The sequence below is a fragment of the Eublepharis macularius genome, chromosome 18, assembly GCF_028583425.1.
Source record: "Eublepharis macularius isolate TG4126 chromosome 18, MPM_Emac_v1.0, whole genome shotgun sequence".
Lineage (NCBI taxonomy): Eukaryota > Metazoa > Chordata > Lepidosauria > Squamata > Eublepharidae > Eublepharis > Eublepharis macularius.
The window spans coordinates 16,614,368-16,634,475 of NC_072807.1; the positions used below are offsets into that span (position 1 = coordinate 16,614,368).

Genomic DNA, 20,108 nt, shown 5'->3' on the forward strand with positions numbered 1-20,108 from the left:
TTTAAAAGGAGAAGGTTAATAGGAGTGATTGAGAAAGTCACACACATGCCCAAGCCTGATGGCATCAGCAGCTATCCAAATAATTACAAGGCCCTGGGAAGATTCCTTCCAATTATAGCGAGATTGCAGCTTGCATTCCATTGCTGTGACAACCCCAATCTGGAAATAGTTATGCCAAGAAGAACACACACGTGGAGATGATTGAGGGAATATTTCCTACAATGACCTTCGTGGAGTGAAAATTTGCCACCCCAAAGCAAAGCAGTTCAGGAAAAATGTTCACTGCTGGTGGTTTCATCGGCAGCGTTCAACCGTTCATTTGAAATAAGATTTGAAGTAAGAATTCCATTGCTAGTTGTAAGAGTGAGTGAATGGATGGATGGATGGATGGATGGATGATGGAGGTATTTTAATAGCAAGGATGGGCCCCCTTAATTTTCGACCAAACATACAACATATTATGGCAGAGAACTGCAGAGTGGGTAGGAATCACAGACTCCCCAATTCAAATCTTGCCTGTCTCATGGACTTCGTTTTCATTCATTCATTCATTCATTCATTCATTCATTCATTCATTCATTCATTCATTCATTCATTCATTCATTCATACTCTTCCTTCCCGACGGGGGCCCAAAGCAGCGTACATTGTTATCCTCTCCTCCATTTCATCATCCCAACAACAGCCCTGTGAGGTAGGTGAGGATGAGAGTGTGCGACTGGCTCACCCAGCAAGTTTCCACAGCAGAGTGGGAATTTGAACTTGGATCTCCTGGATCCTAGTCTGGCTCTCTGACCACTACAGGGGCTCTCTTAATAGGACTTAACAGGTGGATTTGGGTCAGGCACTCCCTCTTTGCAATGCCCCTTCCCTTCAAAAGAATGTCTAATAGCAAATTGGGTGGCTCATTTCAGCCTCAAAACAACGAAGACAAAAGGGTATATTCAAGGGACTCTCCGTTTGGTGCATCTCCGGGCCAGCGCTTTCCCATGGAGTCGGGTCACAGCTTCCGTTTCATCATGTGATAGGCAAGCATGTGTGAAACAGCCCTGAGTCCAATTGATTTCGATGGGATTTATATCAAAGCTAGGAACACCTCACTTTCTCTGGATTGTGTCCCATGAACAATATGGGGGACATATCATTCAGCTTCTCTCTTTGCGTAGATCCCTGTTCTGACCTCTGAGATTCTTCTGTAACTTCATATTACAAAAAACATTTTTAAAAATGTTCCATTCCCTCTGAAAAGCCTGCCCCCCTTCATCTTTTGAGAGAAATGTACTGGACCTGGGTCAACTTAACTGCTAGCTTGCACAAGATCAAACTTGTGGGAGGGGAGCTGCGAATTTACTGCACTGTGCAGATGGTTGGACTAGATGACCCTGGGGGGTCCCTTCCAGCTCTATAATTCTATGAGTTTATATTTACCTTTTTTTTTTACTCCACTGATACCTCACCTTTCTCCCCAATGAGGACCTAAAGTGGCTGACATTATTATCGTCTCCATTTTATCCTCACAACATCCCTGCAAGGTAGGCTAGGCTGAGAATGTGTGTTATAATATGTTCCATTAATTGACAGAATTTGCCCAGGGGATGGCAGAAGAAACAGACTAGCTGGGACACAGGAGACTTGCCTGCTTCTGTGGGACGCCCAGGCCATGCATGCTGCTGGGCACTGGCTGCATCACGACCCAAAAAATCTGCTCCCCCACTCACTCTGTCTTTTAAAATTGTGTAACATCCTACCTGAAGAAGAATTCTGGTGTTCTTGAAAGCTTGCACAATATTTTGGGTCAATTTGATTGGCGCTAACAAAAGGTATTAGATAGATTTTATTCTTGTTTTTGGATTCTGCAAGGACCAATGTGGCTGTTTATAACTTTTTTCTCTTTTCATGGGCCATTCGGTGCCTTGCCTGCAGCAAGAGTCTTGGCAGTCTCCCTTCCCAAATACTCTGCTGCCCTCTGCCGACAGAATTCATGTTCAAGGGACTCAAAGGCGTCCCCATTTGATGGATCTTTTCTATGGAAAATCAAAAAGAGTCCAGTAGCACCTTTAAGACTAACCAACTTTATTGTGGCATAAGCTTTCGAGAATCACAGTTCTCTTCGTCAGATGCATGGAGGGCAAGAAGAAACTGGTCAGATATATAGGTGGAGAGGGGAGGGAGGAGTAGATGCAAACAGTAGCTTCTGATATGGAGATCAGTTTGCTTCTGTTAAGGAAGTCAGTTACTTCTGATAATGAGATAACCATTCATAGTCTCTATTCAATCCCAGCCCGACTGAGTCAAATTTACATATGAATTCCAATTCAGCAGCTTCCCATTGGATTTTGTTTTTGAAAGGTTTCTGTTGAAAAGGACCTTTAAGTCCTTTTCTATGGAGTCATGGATATTTTCATCAATTACTAGACTCAATTTAAGGTATTATTTATCACATACAAAGCCCTTCATGGCCTTGGTTTTGCATTTGGGGGAAAGGAGGGGGGAGTCTGTGCTCTGGCTTGGGTTCGGTTTCTGCTCCAGCAATCATCTCTGTGTTACATGAAATTCTTTGCCAAGGATCCTAAATGCTGCAATTAGTATACATTCAGGTCTATTGAGGATCTGGATAACTCAGTAGAGAAACAGCCAAGGGGGCAGTTCTTAGGTCCCTAGTGTTGCCAACCTCCAGGTGATACCTGGCAATCTCCTGGAATTACAACTGATCTCCAGGCAACAGAGGTCAGCTCCCCTGGAGAAAATGGCTGCTTTGGAGGCATTATACACCGCTGAGGTCCCTCCTCTAACTAAACCCTGGCCTCCTCAGTCTCCACCCGAAGATCTACAAGAACTTTCCAACCAAGAGTTGGAAAACTACTACTCAGGAGTCATTACCCATGGCTGCTAAGAGTGCAGTAGATTCAGGGGGGACAAAACAAAACACTCCTTTACTCACTGAATAATTAGACTGTGGAATTCACTCCTGGTGAACACGAGCATAGATGGTTGTAAAAAGGGGTTACACAGATTCATGGTCCATCAATGGCTCCTAGACTTTAAGTGACTGAAGAGAACCTCCTCATTCAGTCAACCTCTGAATCCCAGTGCTAAGAGGCAACATCAGGGGAAGGCCTCCGCACCTATGCCCTCTTTGTTGGTCTTGGAGGTCAACTGGTTGTCCACTGTGTGTGGAACAAGATGCTGGACTAAATGGATCGCTGGTCTTTCCCAGCAGGGCACTTCTTATGGGGGTGGGCCACAGTGATAGAGCATGGGATTCAATTGCAGAAGTCCCAAGTACAGCTTCTGGCATTTCCAGTTAAACAAGGCTAGAAATCAAGCTCCACCTCTACTCGAGGTTTTGGAGAGCAACTATTAGCTGCTGCAGACTGGCCCCTTGACCCTAATGAATCCCATGCACCCCATTCATCCCCCTGAGCAGCTTATGTGGGCTTTGAGAGAGGAGGTGCAAAACCATTTATCTGAACGGTGGCTTCAGAGGCTTTGGCCAATCTGTCTTTTGTGTGACTTGGCAATGGAGAGTGTGCGTGCACGTAATGTAGTTCCTTGTTTGAAGAGTTTGACAAGACACCCGTCTCCTTCAGTCTTCATACTGCCGCAGATCTGCTCCGTCATCAATAACTGTCATCGTCTCCTGTCTGCCTGTGATGAAAAGCGCTCATTTCACATGCCACAAGGTGATAGATGGGTGTTTCGCTATTGTTGATTTAAACAAAACAAAGCAAAAACGGTCTTTGTCAGACCAAGGCTTCATCTAAGTTAGCACTCTATTTCAAATTGAAGCCTGCCAGGTTAATTAGTAAATACAATGGACTTCTGTTTATAGGCTACTCTTTGGCAACCTCTGTGAACCCAACAGGCAGAATTATCATCATCATCATCATTATTCAAATTTCACACAACAGTCAATAATAAATAAAGATCATGTTATCATTGATTGGCCTTACAGAGCTGATACAAGTTTCTTCCAGAGAACTAAAGGTATTATTAAAGGTAAAGCACCGAGTCACCACTGACCCATGGGGGGACGTCGCATCATGACGTTTTCTTGGCAGACTTTTATTATGGAGTGGTTTGCCGTTGCCTTCCCCAGTCATCTACACTTTACCCCCAGGAAGCTGGGTACTCGTTTTACTGATCTCAGAAGGATGGAAAGGCTGAGTCAACCTTGAGCCGGCTACTTGAACCTGGCTTCCGCCAGGATCGAACTCGGGTCATGATGAGCAGAGCTTGGACTGCAGTACTGCAGCTTACCACTTTGTGCCATGGGGCTCCTATTATTATTATTATTATTATTATATTATTATTATTATTATTATTATTATTATTAAAATTTCATGCAACACAATTAATTATAAATAAAGCTCACACGTTATCATTTAATGACCTTGTTGAACTGATACAACTTTCTATTTTATTAAGCTTATGGGAACCCTACAGGCAGAATTATCATCATCATCATCATTATTGACATTTATAGTCTGTCTCTCTCATTGAGACTCAAGGCGGATTACACAGTGTGAGATTAGTACAGTCAGTTTCAAGGACATTGCCCTAACAGTGCCCTAGGGTAAATAAACACAAGTTTACGAAGACATAACATTAGCAGGAATCCAATACTGAGTTGAAGAGATGCTGAAACAGAACATAAGCGATACTAGGATTGACATTAGACAACATGAAGCACAGGTAGCTTATTGGAGAACATGTTTAAAACAACAGATAGTACCAGAGGAGTTAGCCGTGTTAGTCTGTAGTAGCAAAATCAAAAAGAATCCAGTAGCACCTTTAAGACTAACCAATTTTATTGTAGCATAAGCTTTCGAGAATCAAGTTCTCTTCGTCAGATGCATGATCTAAACTGGTCAAATACAGAAGAGGAGGGGAGATAGGGGAGAGAAGGAGACATATATCAGAAGGGGACAGGATGCAATTAGCGGGGAGGCAACCAAAACATTCCTTTGCTAGTAAATGTTTGCATTTAGAAAGAAAGATGATGTCTGTTTGCATTTGTGCCAGTTTCTTCATGAGGTTGATGGATTTCCTCTCCATTCAGCTGAATGCGTAGGTAAGGCAACACAGTGGTGAAGTCCATGGCCCTTAACTCATTCGCGACGCTGTCCTCAGTATCTGGTATTCAGGGGTATGCTGCATTTTGCCATGGAGGTTCCATTAAGCGATCACCGTCGCTAGATATACTGATAAACGTCTATCCTCTTCTGCAAATCTGACAGATCCTTCTTGAAATAACACTCATTACTAGGATCGGCGTCGACCGCAGCTGCGACTTGTTCCAAAAGTTATCTCTGCATTGTGTGAAGTAGTAGCAAACTTCTGCTAAGTTTCGCCTGCGTGGACTAAAAGCTGCGGAATTTACGCTTATTGCGCGTCCCGAAACTGACTCCCCCCTTGCTTACGTTTTTAACAGGGCAAGGTAAAGAGAATGGCAAAAGCGGGGCTTCATCGGCTGCTACTGAGCATGCTCTAAAGCAAAACTAAGGGCTCGGTAAGATCAATAGGCGGGCTTCAGTCGCTGCTACTGCGCATGCTCAAAGACTAGAGAGGGATACGAAGGGCATGCTGGCGGCTTCACCTGTAACTACGGCGCATGTAATAAGCAAATGAGGGCAGACCCGTGGCTTCGGTCGCAACTGTTGAGCATGCTCACAAGAGTCTTGGTGGGTCGGCGGGAGGAGGAGCCTTCCCAGTCAGCCTTGGACCTTTTTGTCGCGTCGCCGGTGCTGGAGGTAGAGGGACAAAATCAAGCTTCAAGACCTCAGGGAGGCCCAGGGTCGCGGATATTTTAACAAAGGCTGAGCTGCACGACTGTTCCCCCCACCTTCACAGTCTGGGCTCCTTTATCCGCTGCGGAACAGGTAGAAGTCCAACAGGGGAAACCTGGCCCAAGAAGGGAAGCGCGTCAACTCGACCTGTTGGGCTACAGACTGTCATACCGGCGCTTGCAAGGCTCGGGTGTGGTTGGCGTGGTTTTAAGTCTCCGTGGATCGGGATGGGAGGCTTTTCCATGCTTGGTCAGAAAGGAAAAGTTTCGGGGAGGGGGGCGGCTGGACCTGTTGGATGGCTGCCTGCATGGGGAGATTCTTTGGGGCCGCACCACTTGGGGTGGTTTTAAATCTTGTGGGGAAGGTGCTTTCCCCATATTTGGGGCTGGAAAATCACCCCAGAAAGGGATATGTGGTTGTTCTGGAGGGCGGGTGGCTAAGTCCAGGCAGCCTCTTAGCGTTGGGCTCCCTTCTCTGACCCCATCCCATTTTTCTTTGACAGGCCCTATTGGGGATGCCGGACCTGAGTGCGGGTGAGGATGCCGCCTGCACCCAAAGGACCAGGGAGGCCCTGCATGCAGATCTCTTGGCTGCTGACCTCAAGTGCAGCTTCTTCGTCTCGGCTTTGCAGAGCTACAAGCGGGATTCTGCTCTCCGGCCCTTCCCAAGCTTCTATGCCACTGAGGAGGCCAAGGACTTTGAGGCTTTGGTGAGTTGGTACAGGTGTGTGTGTGTGTGTGTGTGTGTGTGTGTGTGTGTGTGTGCAGACTAGAATTTGACTTTTGTGGTGCAGAATTTATTTTATTTATTCACTCTACTTGGACTCATCCAGGCAGATAAATATAATAGTCAATGGGATCAACTACTGGGAAAGAAAATGAAATGCCTAGGAATAACAAACAATATGGTCAAAGACTACAGAGACCAAAGATATAATTAGGCAAATAAAAATGTGTGTTAGGAAGTTGGACATTACTAGTACGTCTGTTAGGACACGGAGGGTATGTTCGACTCTTTAGTTTGGTATTGCCCTCCCGATGCAACTACCAAAGTATTTTTATCATCTTGACAGTACCAAAGCTCAGAATAGCTTTCACACTGGCAAGAAGGAATGCTCTTCCTTCAGCAGTTTTGGAAGGTAGATACAAGAAAGTACCATATGCTAATAGAACATGCAGATGCCCATATGATAAAACTGAAACCACTGAACATAGGATTATAGCATGTCCCAGACTTAATGAGTTGAGAGCCAGCTTAATCATCCCTCTACTTAAAAATAGGGAACTACCTAATGTGAGAGCCCAGGTGACATGGTTGCTATCGGATACAAATGCTTCCGTTACTCTTTCTGTGGCAAAATATATCAGGGCAATAATTAAACATCAGAGACATGATAATCAAGTAAGATTCTTCCCATTTTAATTTCTGCTTAAGGCATTAGCCATATGAGCAGTGATCGATAGATATTCATTTCTTTATTTGCAACATTTATACCTTACCTTTCTCCCCTGTGCGGACCCTAAACAGCTTACAGTCTGCTCCTCGCCTCCATTTTATCTGTGAGGTAGCTGAGTGTGTGTGTGATTGGCCCAAGGTCATGTGGTATGCTCCCACGGCAGAGTGGGCATTCAGGCCTGGGTCTCCCAGATCTTGGTCTGACACTCCAACCGTTAACATGTCCCGGGTTCAGAATTCTATTCATTTTTGAATTTCTTCATTTACCGCCTCAGAGAGTTTTAATTGTAATTTTACCTTAGTTCTGCCTAAAAACAAGTGCCTAAAATGGCTTGCAGCAATTTTAAAACCACCATAGATGGTTGTTTGGGGAGGTGGTTTGTAATGAGGTTTGGGTCCAGTTTGTAAGGGAGCAGGGTTGCTTCCTGGTCTCTGTTGAACGACCTGAGCAATGATGTCTGAAAGCTTCTTCTGGTGCTGAACTGAACATGAAGGTTGATCCTGGAAGGAGGGGGCTCTCAGCTGGGACTGACTCCAGGCCCAATGGAGCCTCCTGCCTTCTCTCCCTCTGGCTTCAGCCGTGGAGATACTATGAAGTGGAGAGGCTCCTGGTGTGAGGCTGCAGGTCATTTCTTGAGGAATTTCTAGAACCCACTTCTTCGGGTCTTATTTATTTATGTTCTTCCTTTGTTCACAGTCCCCCTTTTCTCACTGACTCCCAAGGTGTATTGCACAGTTGAAAACAGTATGATCAAAGCAGCATACGTACATTCAGCAGTGCGATAAAGGGGTTACAAAATTAGTGCTAAACCATGTACTCTAAACCATGTAAACTAGTATATAATATGTACAATAGTGCTACAAAACTGGATTACAAAATCAAGGAATCCGCAACAGGATGGTGTATACAGTGAACAACACCGTAAAACTACTTAAAAATTTCATAGACAATAACTCTGATCCTTTATTTTTTTAAAAAAATGTTCCTGAACAATGAGGGGAAACAGCGCCCAGTATAATTTATAAAATGAATACAGGTCTGAGAGCTCCTTCCGATTTCTTTTCTACGCGCAGTTTGCCCAGAGAACTGTCCCTGACAGGGCAGGATGTCAACGTCCCTGAGTCAGAATGATCTCTTACCACACCTTGGAAGTGGGCCAGAATTCGTCAGCAGGCGACTGTCAGTTGTTGACATTGCAGAACAGAGAGATGGCTTTCTTGCTAGGTGGCGGTTCTGCACCTCAGGCCTAAGATTTCAGGAAAAGGATCCCTTGCGTTATCTCAGTAAAATTATTATTATTAAATACAAATTTCATTCAGTAAACGGAAAATTGGATACAAAGATTTACAAATTCAGCTTCAGTTCTATAAACAAATCATACAGGCGTTCTTAAGTTCAGCTGTCCATTCTAGTCAGAATAACAGTGATCAAATTTATCTAACTTTTTACCAAGCAGCGTACAGGCTAGTTTACTCAGCTGTACATGTTCCTTTAGTGTCTTGGCAAAATTAGATATTATACATGGCTCATTAGATCCAGTGTTCTGTTTGCTTAATTCTGTACATTGTGTAGCCTTGAAAACTTCTTGAGGTCATTTGCAATCACTTCAGGTGCTGAGAAATGCAAATAATCCCACTAGTACAAGAGTGAGGAAGTGTATGTGAAAATGACACTGTGTGAGATACACAGAGATTTATGACCCATGATCTATTTAATTGCTGCTAAGGAGGGAGTGAAGATAGGCAGCGCGGTCCTAAGCAAGCATACTCAAAAGAAAGTCCCATTTTGCAAAATGGTATTTATTCTCCTGTAAATGTGGTTAGAATCCCCCCCCCACACACACACACTTCGCCATTGAAACCTGTTTGGTGACCTTGGGCCAGTTACACACTCTCAGCCTAACATGGTGTTGTTGTGAGGATAAAATAGAGGAGAGAATTATATAAGCCACCTTGGGTCCCCATTTGGGAGAAAGGTGAGGTGTAAATGAAGGAAAGAAAGAAAGAAAACTTCCCCAGTGTCGCTCACACTGGAACTGCTGTTTGCCCCTTAGCGGATACCTGAAAGGAACAGAATTTTGTTTTCCTTTAAAAACAACCCATCTTCTCTAGCTTGACCTTTAGTTAAGTTTATCAAAAGTCCCAAGTTACATTTGTCTCATTAAGTGAACTCCAAAGGCCAGTGGTAGCGTGTATACGAGTGCCATTTTTACCAGCTCTTTATAATTTTGATGGTTTTAATTCTTCTCTGTTTTCTTTTTGTGGTTGTTTTTAAAGGAAAGGTTGTTTCTTTTTTATTTGTTTATTTTTGCAATCTATTTTATGAGCTTTTTTCCTGGTAATTCTTATTTATGCTCCCATATTTTTAATTCGGAAAGAATATATTTAAGAAGTAATCATCTGGCAGACGATCAGTTTTAGGTAGAGAATTGTTAAAATAACTCTTCCTGGGTGGGTGTTGGAGATTCCTGGGTTATTTTAAGTGTTGGTAATAATTACTAACAGAAACAAAGCGGAGCTTTGCTAGCAGTCTGCGAGCCTGGAAGCCACGTCAAAGAATGCTACTGATGCCAGCAAGTAGTTTTAGGCAGGGCTTTTTTTCTGGGAAAAGAGGTGGTGGAACTCAGTGGTGGAACTCAAGACTGTACAATGACATCACTTTGGGTCAGCTGGAACAAGCTATCCCTCTGGAACTTTGGTCCAATGATGTAAGTGTTGTCATTTTAAAGTTTAAATCACCCTTGGTGGAAATGGTCACATGGCTGGTGGCGCCGCCCCCTGATCTCCAGACAGAGGGGAGTTTAGCTTGCCCTCTGTGCCACTGGCCCACGCCAGTGGCGCGGAGGGCAATCTAAACTCCCCTCTGTCTGGAGATCAGGGGGCGGGGCCACTGGCCATGTGACCATTTTCAAGAGGTGCCGGAACGCCGTTCCACCGCGTTCCCGCTGGAAAAAACTCCCACTGAGGGCGAGGGTGATTTAAACTTTTAAAAACTCCCCCCTTGTTCCAGCTGACCCAAAGTGACGTCATTGTGCGGTCTTGAGTTCCACCACTGAGTTCCATCACCTCTTTTCCCAGAAAAAAAGCTCTGGTCTTGCTTATGCTTAGCTGCAAGTAAGCCCCATTGAACTTAGTCGAGCTTCCTTCAAAAGCTGCTTTTCCTTGCCCACTAGGGGTCTCTGTTGAACCACGAGAGATGATCAAGAGAAGCCAGAAATATCCCCTAAAAGTGTTTTTTTCTGTCTCTCAGCTTGCAGACACAAATGCATTGGTGGGCCTGAATGAGCTCCTTGCGTCTCCCCAGAAAGCAGCCCAAAGGGCCTGGGAGCTGCTAGGCTGGATTCTGTCTTCCAAGGCCTTGACCATACACAGTGCTGACAAAAATGAGGTAAGAGGGAACCGTATGGAGCGGTTTGTCAGATCTTCTGCTCAAGGCGATTCCAGGGAATCGGCTGCATCTGGGACTCCAGTTGGCAGACAAGAGTCACTTCAAAGCATATTTAAATAACATCATTTACTGCTTGGGTGTGTGTGCAATTAATCTTTTGGAGAAAGACAGCTGGCATATGCCATTCTTTTTTATTATTTATAAAAGCAGCTTGCAGTTAAGTAAACAAGGAAGACTCTCTCTCCATGGAAAGAGTGGAAGAACTCTTTGGGGTATAAGAGCAAGGTTGGGGCACCAGGTTCTGTTTTGTCATTTTCTAAGATTTCTTATTAAGGCTCCCTAACCTGGATAGCCCAGGTGAGCCTGGTCTCATCAGATCTCAGAAGTTAAGCAGAGTTAGCCTTGGTTAGTCAACTGAATGGGAGACCTCCACCGAAGACCAGGGTTGCAAAGGCAGGCAATGGCAAACCGCCTCTGTTAGTCTCTTGCCCTGAAAACCCCATTAGGGGTCGCCGTAAGTTAGCTATGACTTTAGGACACTCTCTACCTACTACTTATCAAGGCCATGTTGTTTGCAACTTAAGAGTATGGAGCCAGTGGCAGAAATCAGGTGGTTCTAAGGCATGAAATAGGTGTAAAGGGGCAGCTAGTGGATGACTCCCTGGGGTGACGTGCTGTATTGATGAAAGCGGCACCCTGCCGGCATTGTTTTCCTTTTCCAGAAAGAAACATCCTTTTATAAGTTCCCAAGAGGACCATACATTTAATTTTGAGATAATGGAAGCAATCCTAAGCAGGTCTACTCAGAAGTAAGGCCCATGTTTTTCAATGGGGCTTACTCCCAGGAAAGTGTCCTTAAGATTGCAGCTTGTACGTTTGAATTAAATACAGATTTTATTTTCAATTCATTTATTTTTGAAAGAGATTTTTTCCTGATGTAACTTAAAAGTGGGAGAGAAGGCGGCATGGTATAGCCCAGTCTCGTCAGTTCTGCAAAGCTAAGCAGGGTCAGTCCTTGGATGGGAGACCACCAAGGAAGACTCTGCAGAGGCAGGCAATGGCAAACCAACTCTGCTACTCACTTGCCTTGAAAGCCCCAGCAGGGGTCGCCATAAATCAGTTGTGACTTGACGGCACTTTACACGCACATAACAAAATTCTTATCTGTATTTTAATCTCATTTTGTATGGAGTCTCTGTACTTAAAAATTTTATATTTATATTTATATATGCCAATAAAGGCTTGCTTGACATAACTTAAAATTGGTTGAAATTTTCTAAAATCTGATTTAAAAATGTAATGTTTATCTACACTAGCTGGAGGCATGCTTCCTTCTCAACGCAAAACTTTTTTGAACAGTGAGGGTATTTTTTAAAAAAGCTTTATCCATCTTCTGCTCTTGCTATCTCTGTGCCTGGGTAGCATTTGTGAATGAGTACTTTGGGCTCACTGGAGTCTCATTTAATTTTTTTTCTAGCATGGCAACAGTCTGGGAACAGTTTGGGAATGTTATGCTTCAGGGTGGGGTGGGGGGAATCCAACCCTCTTCCAAGTAATATTTCTCCAGCGTAAGGATCCTTCCTTCAGTGAAAGAACCATTAAAATTGGAAGAAGTCTCCTTAGACTGAAGGAAGTCCTGAAGCTTCAGCTAAAAGGAAAAGATGAGGTATAAAAATTTAAATAAATAAAGCTTTGCTGAGTGGAGTCATAGAATAGGGGTAGGATCCCCCACATTGCTTTCATTTTGAGTTTTGAAAACCAAGGAGCTGTTTTTTTCCCCTAAGCTGTTTAACCAATAACCGAAATAAACCTTGCTTGCTTTCAAGTATAAGAAGATAGAAGAGTTGACCGGAGAGCCCAGTGTGGCGGTCCCCGTGCCGGATTTCCTGTTTGAAATCACCTACTCCAGTCAGCTGGAGGCCAAGTTTGAGGAGACCCGGAGAGGCAGAGACCTCATCTATGCATTTCATGGGAGCCGGCTGGAAAACTTTCATTCCATCGTGCACAACGGTTTGCAGTGCCACTTAAACAAGGTGAGGGTCTCGGATTTGTCTGTGCCCTATTCCAGCTAGCTGCTGTTTTTAAGGGCACGTTTACGTCTATTCTGTTGTGAAGCAAGATCTGAGTCCAGTAGCTCTTTAAAGACCAAGAAGATTATAAACTTTTGAGCGTCCAAATTATTCTCATCAGATATAAAAGGGAGCGTATCCCCTGGAAATCTTGTTGGTCTTTAAGGGGCTACTGGACTTGAATCTTGCTCTTCTACTTGCTCTCTCTTAGATTTTTAAACATGGTTAGTTACATTAACAACCACTGTTTTCTTTTCTAAATTTGCTTTTAACTGTTTTTAGAATGTAAAATTTATTATGTCAGCTTAGCGCACGAAGTTGTATGGTTTGGTGTCGCAATATCGAACAATAAAGTGGCTGGCCCTGCAGTGTGGAGGAACCCAGTGGGCATCATCCACAGAGAAAGTTGGCATCTTTACATACCCCGAAGAGTGCAGAATAATACGATTTTATAAATTAACCTGTAGAAAAAATGTGGGGAGCCACCACAAGTGGCCCAATAGCAACTGAATAGAAACCAGAAATGGCAAGAACAGTTGTGAGTCAGTTCAGGTGGGGAAAAGGCTGGCTCATACCTCTCATAGGTCACCAAACCCTGGAGGGAGAGATTTGGGGAAAGGGTTTCCAAACAGTATCCCCCTCACCTGTGTTTTTTGTCACGGGCTTCCAGCTTGTATTTAGGAAACGTAAAGTACAGATGAAGCTGCCATCTGTGGATCAGACCCTTGGACCATCAAGGTCAGCATTGTCAACTCAGACTAGCGGCAGCTCTCCACGGTATCAGGCAGAGGTCTTCCACATTGCTTACTGCCTGGTCTTTTTAACTGGAGATGCTGAGGATCGAACCTGGGGCCTTCTGCATGTAAAACAGAGGCGTTACCTCCCTGAGTCACAGCCGCTTCCCAATATTAAGTAGAAATTCTTTAGTATTTTTTTTAAAAACTAAGACTTACAGATACATCCTGTATTAGAGAGAGGGTGTGGCTGTACCCACTGCTGTAGAAACCACTCGCACGCTTGTCTCTCCTGTTTGATGCATCAAGATGGGTAGCTGTGTTTGTCTGTAGCAGTAGAAAAGAGCAGGAGTCCAGTAGCACCTGTAAGACTTAACAAAAGTGGTGGTAGTGTATGAGCTTTTGTGAGTCTCAGCTCACTTCTTCACATTTTGGTATCTGGAGAAGTGAGCTGTGACTCGCGGAAGCTCATACCCTACCACAATTTTTTTTTAGTTTTATAGGTGCTCCTGGACTCTTGCTCTTTTCTGTTGCTTGATGTAGACATTTAAAAAATTCTGACATCTATAGACAGGACAGAACTTCAATACCTTCTGGGCAGGAAGGGTGACTGCAGTTCAGGTCCAAGTACAACACCCTTTTATGCTTTTCCAGACCTCCTTGTTTGGGGAAGGAACCTACCTGACCAGTGACCTGAGCCTTGCTCTCCTCTATAGTCCCCATGGACTCGGCTGGCAGCACAGCGCAATGGGCTCCGTTCTGAGTTGCGTGGCTGTGTGCGAGATCATTGATCACCCCGATGTAAAATGCCAGGTGCAGAAGAAAGGTGTGTCTTGAAGAACTCTGAAGCTGTCTTATACCAAGTCAGACCTTCTAGCCCAGCAGGGTGGACTGATGTGGCTGACAGTGGCTTTCCATGTCTTCCTTGGAAGAAGGTCCACGGTTGTCATGTCCCCCAACTTTGCTCCATTTACAGTACAATCCTAAACAGAGTTACTCCAGTCTGAGCCCATTGAAATCAATGAGCTTAGACTGGAGTAACTCTGTTTAGGATTGCACTGCTAATCTCTAAATGGGTCTCTTTTTCCTGTACAGATTCTAAAGAAATAGACAAGAAGAGAGCCAGAGTGAGGAACAGCGAAGGGGGCGACGTCCCCCAGAAGTACTTTGTAGTTACGAACAATCAGCTCATACGGGTGAAATACTTGCTAGTGTATTCACAGAAACAGCACAGGAGGTAAGCCTCTTCTTTACAGTGGCCACCCCCAAAGGTGAAGAGGGTCAAAATGTTCCATGTGTGTTCCTGTTTTCCCCCTGATCACCTCCAGCTAGGTTATGTTATCAAACAGGGAGGACAAAGTGCTCACAGATTTTTAAAAACCTTTAAACCCTGAGTGTATTCTTATGAGCTCCTCATTGTATTTTTCACCCAGCTTTTAAGCCTCAGGAACTTTGGGAAGTTTACATACAGACCCTGCCAAGATTTAAATTGCAATTAATTGGCAGTAACAACAGTTGATGAAACTGCATTTTTAAAAAAAATTAAACATATTTATTGAATATTTAATATAAATATTGAATATTCAATAATATTCAATAAGGATACAAGGAGATTAGAAAAACATCAATGATAAACTCGAAGTTGTGTTACAAAAAAAGTGCTAGTTACAAATTTAAGTATATGTAAGCATTCCTTAGCATTTTTTTAAAAACAATAATAGAAAAGATAGTATAGTTTGGCATTATGGATCTTTATTGTGAATTGGTTATGAGCTGAGTACAGATCGATAGAGTTGGATAGGGGCCTGTAATTCTTTTTCCATGATAAATTCGTAAAAGGGTAGCATTTTTCGTAAAAGTAAGAGCTTTTAGGAGATGTATTGGATTTATGTAAATTGTTTGTTATCTTTTCGATGATAAAATAGTCCCATATATTCAGATACCATTGACTGATTGAAGGTTGTGTCGGTTTATTCCAGTTTAATGTTATTAAATTCTTGCAGCATTTAATAGAGTTGTTAATCATTCACGTTTGAGCATAGGGATTTCAGTAGTTTGCCATAAATCTAAAAAAATTAACTGCGGAGAAAATGGAATCTTATAGTTTGTTAACGACACTGCGTTTTTGAAAATCTGATCAAACTGATTAGCGGTGTGAGTTAAATCCTTTTCAGATCGTTGCCATCTGTAAAAAACTGCCCAGGGTGTGGTGGGCTGGCAAAGGTGTCTACCTTGCATGTGTGGACTCAGTAACAATGGCATTTTTTTCCTCCATGCAGGCCTGCCAGTCAGTCTTGGTTTTCCAAACACTGTTTTGCTCTAATGATGACTTTCTACTTGCTCCTATTGCTTGCCATTGGGGCCTGCAACTCTCCAACTTTTGCCTACTATTGGAACAAGATTTTTGACATAGAACAATGAACTTTTCCGGCCTCAGCCGCGATGTCGACTTTTTACCACGTGCCTTAATGTGAGAGCTGTAACGTTTTTGTTCAACCAGAGCTCTGGAGAGGGTCTCGGGGAGGGACGGAGAGGTGAGCTGGGCGGGTTCCGCTGCCTTAAGCTTCCCAGCAGACCGTGACGTAGGATTTTGGCTTCAGTTTTGTCTTCTTTCCACGAAAAAGAAACAGTGAGATGGAGTCCTCTGTCTCCGGCCCTGGGAAAGGTGGAACAATGCAGATGGCCGGAAGGGAAAGAGACGCTGAAGAAAAATGGCCAACCAAGGTCCACGTGGAAACGGCAGTGTTTGGGGAGCCTCTTCTTCCACAGATTCATAGTACCTCTGAAGCAGTCAGCAAGGCCAGATGTTCTGTGCTGGGTGTCTCCCTCAGAGCTTGACGTAAGAGCTCGTGCCCTTTTTTACAGCTCTAGGCTTTAGACAACTACTTGCTGAAGCAATTTTGAACTCAAGCAGGTTTCAGAGGAGGGTGTGGCTGTGTGTGTAAGCATCCTCGGCTTTTCTAAAGGGTTCTGGCTATCGTGTGTCAAATGTTCATGGGAAATGTTCACACAGTTCAGAGCAAGATGTGCAGACCTGGCTCCCATCGTCCTCCCCAGTTATTATGCCACCCACCCCCCATCTCACTTGTCCCCTAAAGCCAAACTGCTGTTCTCCTTTTGAGCTAGAAGGGTCTTGAGTTGAATCCTCTTCCTCAAAAGGTGAGTAACCAACCCCCGACAATATCAACCCATGCAAAATAGACCGCAGTGCCTCTAACAGAGACCGGGTGCCTCCCAGAGGTGGCATTTGGTCCTCCCAATTGTAGCTAACTCACAAATTAGAGACGAAAAAAGGAATTTTTTTTCATAAGATGGTTCAGGTGCAGGGTTGTTGTGAGGATAAAATAGAGAACAATGTAAGCTGCTTTGGATCCCCATTGGGGGGAAATGCGAGGTGTGGTGGAATAGATCCGGTGACCCGTGAGCACTACCCCACTTTTGCTCTCTGGGTGTCGGGTTCACCAGTGGCAGTCCACGTCTCTGCCTGGCATGTGCTACCCTCAGAGGGGCTTTAACTCCTCAAAACTTTTGCCACCACTTGGCCTTGGGTGGAATTGCCTATGGCAAGGGCCAGGGCTCCCTTGCGCAGGCTTAACACTCTGAGTCCTGCCTGGTGCCCTGTCTCCTGCTACCTGGCACCTGCTTACTGCAGGGACGATTTACCACACTTGTGTGCACCGCAGGGGGAATCAGCCAGTTGCCTACCTTCTTGTTTTAGATAGTTTGGCTGGGCAGTGGGAGTCTATGTGGTACAGAGAACAGCCACCAGCATTTAAGAATTAAAAAAGTGTTTATTAAAGACAAGAAGGAAAAAATGTTCACACTCAAACTTTTAAGCACAGCACCAAAGCAAGCAAGCAGAAAGAAATGGGTAATAACGCTGTGTCTCCCTTTGTGCATGCCTGTCTTAGACCTCCTGTTTAGGCAGGCTGTCTATCTTAGAACGTTCCAGCTTATTGAGAAGTCCTTATACCTCCCCTGGTTCAGCCCTGCAGCTTCCACATGGTCAGTGGCCACCAGGTGCAGGGGGCCAACTCTCAGCAGCTTTCAGCTCACATCAGCCAAGGAGACCCTCCTCCCCCTGTGTCCGGAGATCTCATCTCGCCCTTTGCCCACCCCTGGGCAAGTCAAAGGTGCAGTCAGAGAGGCTTTTCCTAGAGGTTCCAGGAAGAAAGCTTTCTGGCATTTTAGTCCTCCAGGTCTCTGTCCCCCCCCCCCTACATACCTGGAAGGGTAAGCTTCTAACAAGAAAGCCTTTGGGCTAGATCTGCCTTACTAAAACCCAAGACTGGGTGCAGCGTAGAAAGCACCTGGCTTTCCCTCCCTCCCTCCTACTTGTTCTGAGGGCCAGGCTACAAGAGACAAAAGGCACAGATTGGACACTTGTCAGCTTCCCTCAAGTTTTGATGGGAAATGTAGGCGTCCTGGTCTTGCAACTTGGCTCTCTGCCTGCTGTCCAATGGATTTTTCAACTGTCACTTGTCCAACATTCCGCCAAGCTGCCTACATTTCCCATCAAAACTTGAGGGAAGCTGACAAGTGTCCAACCTGTGTCATTCGTCGCGTACACGAGAATAAGAGAGACGCAATGTTCACTGGGAAGCATAGTTCAATTTCACCTCTCTACAGAGCTAGCAAAGATGCCTCCTCAGAGGGTTTGTTCGTTTCCTCTTCGCCTCTGGGAAGGGGAGATGAAATTGACAGAGGGGAAGAGGAAATTAACAAACTTGGAGGATCTTTGCTGGCTTTGTAGAGAGATGAAATTGACAGAGCCTTTGGCTCTGTCTTTTTAAACTACACTTCCTAGTTAGCATTGCGTCTCCTTACACTTGAGCATTCTCATGTACAATGTCTCATGTAGAGAGGCACTCAGCTAAGAGAGACTTTTTCATTTAGGGGTGACGGTTTTGATACAGTCCGAACCAACAAATGAAAGCATTTCTCCACATGGGGTTTGAAGTTAAAAAAATGCAGCAAGGAGTGGTAGCGGTGTAGGTTAAAATAATTTGTGTGTAGAGGGTGTTTACACCCTCAAGCTTGGGTTTGCATGGCTGTGCTGTGCTGTACAGGTTTTTTCCCCCCAAAAGGCACCTGTTTGTACCCAAATTCTTGCTGTCTCCCGCCCTTATCATGTTGAGCCTTGGCTCTGAAACAGAACAGGATTAGGAGCCTTGCTGGCAATATCGTAGCCTGCTCTGGTTGAGGGACTGCAGGGCAGAAATGTTTTAAATGCTCTTTTGCACTGATTTCTGCGTTCGGTACAGACACCCTCACCTTCCGCGTTCTTGAAGCGGATCTGTATTATGTGAGCATCGCAGGCCCCACGCGCTCCTTTGGTTCTCTTGCAAAGAATCATATCTGTGGCCACGTAGCCCAGGCTCCAATGCAGGAAGAGAAAGTGACCTCAAAGTGAAAGAGAAGGTTAGCTTAGCGAGCCCACCTGAGCTGAAGAAGTACAAGCCTATTGCCTGGCTGGGGTAACAGGCATCACACCTTTTCTTAAGTACAATATATGAAGCATAATTCTATTTTCCAGTTTATTTGTAAAAATATTTTTGTATAAAAAATGAGAGGGGGCATAATAAAAATACCAGCTGCTTGCGGAGCCTGAAAACTGACTCTGGATCTATGTACGTGCCGGGAACAAGTGCCTTGAAACGCGTGCTGAAAGACATGGGTTCAAGGCCCACCTCTGCCCTAGGCCTTCACCAGGCAAATCACTGTCAACTTCAATCCTGCATTTTTGTTAAGTTAGTATGATGCTAGCCCTACCTCACAGGCTTTTTTGGTGAAGGCCATTGCAATACATAAACGGTAAAGCACTTTGGATGCTAAAATGTCTATATTCTATCTGTGCAAAGCAACGATGGTCTTGGTTTACGCTGTGGAATGGGGGTGGGAAACAGCTTGAAGCAGAGGCCGGGTTCCCAAAACACTATGAATGAAATGCCCAAGCATGGAGTTCTTGAATATCGCTTTCTTTCCTGTGTTCTTTATAGCAAACATGTTCTGGAACAGAAGGGATTCTCAAAAGCAGTTTGTGATGGTTGCGGGGGGGGGGGGTGGAATGAGGGGCCAAAACATCTTTCTGGTCTGGACCGTGCCTTGGGCCTGCTTAAAGTAGCATTTCAGATCTTGGCTGCAGTTTTCAAAGCTGCCTGTGAACTGAACAGCAACGCCAGCAGCCACTCGGAATCCCACGATAGCCTTCTTTATTAGATTCTCCATCTTAGGCACCAATTCACTGAGTGTATTCTTTCCCCTCCCTTTTCTCCCCCCCCCCTCTATTCTGATCGATATTCTCCATCATTGCAAGCAGTCCAGCTCTTTCTCTAAGCCACAAAAGCTGTTCCTCTGGGCTCCCTGCCCAAAAAGCATCAATTTCCCCCAAACCTTCCCAATGTCATTGTCAAAGCAATAATGAGAATAAATGTGTGTTGGGGATGAGGGGTGAGATTGCAAGCAACCCAGAGAAGGAAGACCCCATGGCTGGATCTGTCACGCCCCTTGCAATAGCTCTGTGAGAAGTGTGTGTGTGTGTTTGGGGTGTATGTGCGATCCTCGGGGAAGATCAGCGCTGGGGAAGGGAAGGGAGCTTTTTCTGGTGCAGGGATCTTTAGCTTACAGGGAAAGGACCGTCATGGACTATGTCATGCTGAGCCCCAGTGGCTCTGG

General features: G+C 44.7%; 1 protein-coding gene across 2 annotated transcripts; it reads left to right on the plus strand.

Annotated features, from left to right (window-relative positions):
* Positions 1 to 5,704: 5,704 nt before the first annotated feature.
* Positions 5,705 to 19,036, plus strand: PARP16 (poly(ADP-ribose) polymerase family member 16). 2 transcript variants are annotated; one of them, XM_055003076.1, is made up of 7 exons: positions 5,705 to 5,751; positions 6,290 to 6,496; positions 10,493 to 10,630; positions 12,457 to 12,663; positions 14,088 to 14,259; positions 14,529 to 14,670; positions 15,713 to 19,036. In XM_055003076.1, the coding sequence occupies exons 2-7, from the start codon at positions 6,302 to 6,304 to the stop codon at positions 15,852 to 15,854; spliced, it is 996 nt and encodes a 331-aa protein (XP_054859051.1). In that variant the 5' UTR covers positions 5,705 to 5,751; positions 6,290 to 6,301; the 3' UTR covers positions 15,855 to 19,036. The 2 variants fall into 2 exon arrangements, with proteins under 2 accessions (XP_054859051.1, XP_054859050.1); XM_055003075.1 differs by having other exon boundaries at positions 5,728 to 5,880.
* Positions 19,037 to 20,108: the final 1,072 nt, after the last annotated feature.

Coding starts and splice junctions, on each gene's coding strand:
- PARP16 (XM_055003076.1), top strand. CDS start 6,302: ATGCCGGACCTGAGTGCGGGTGAGGATGCCGCCTGCACCCAAAGGACC. Junction 12,664..14,087: donor TGCAGTGCCACTTAAACAAG/GTGAGGGTCTCG, acceptor ATGCTTTTCCAG/ACCTCCTTGTTTGGGGAAGG. Junction 14,260..14,528: donor ATGCCAGGTGCAGAAGAAAG/GTGTGTCTTGAA, acceptor TTTCCTGTACAG/ATTCTAAAGAAATAGACAAG.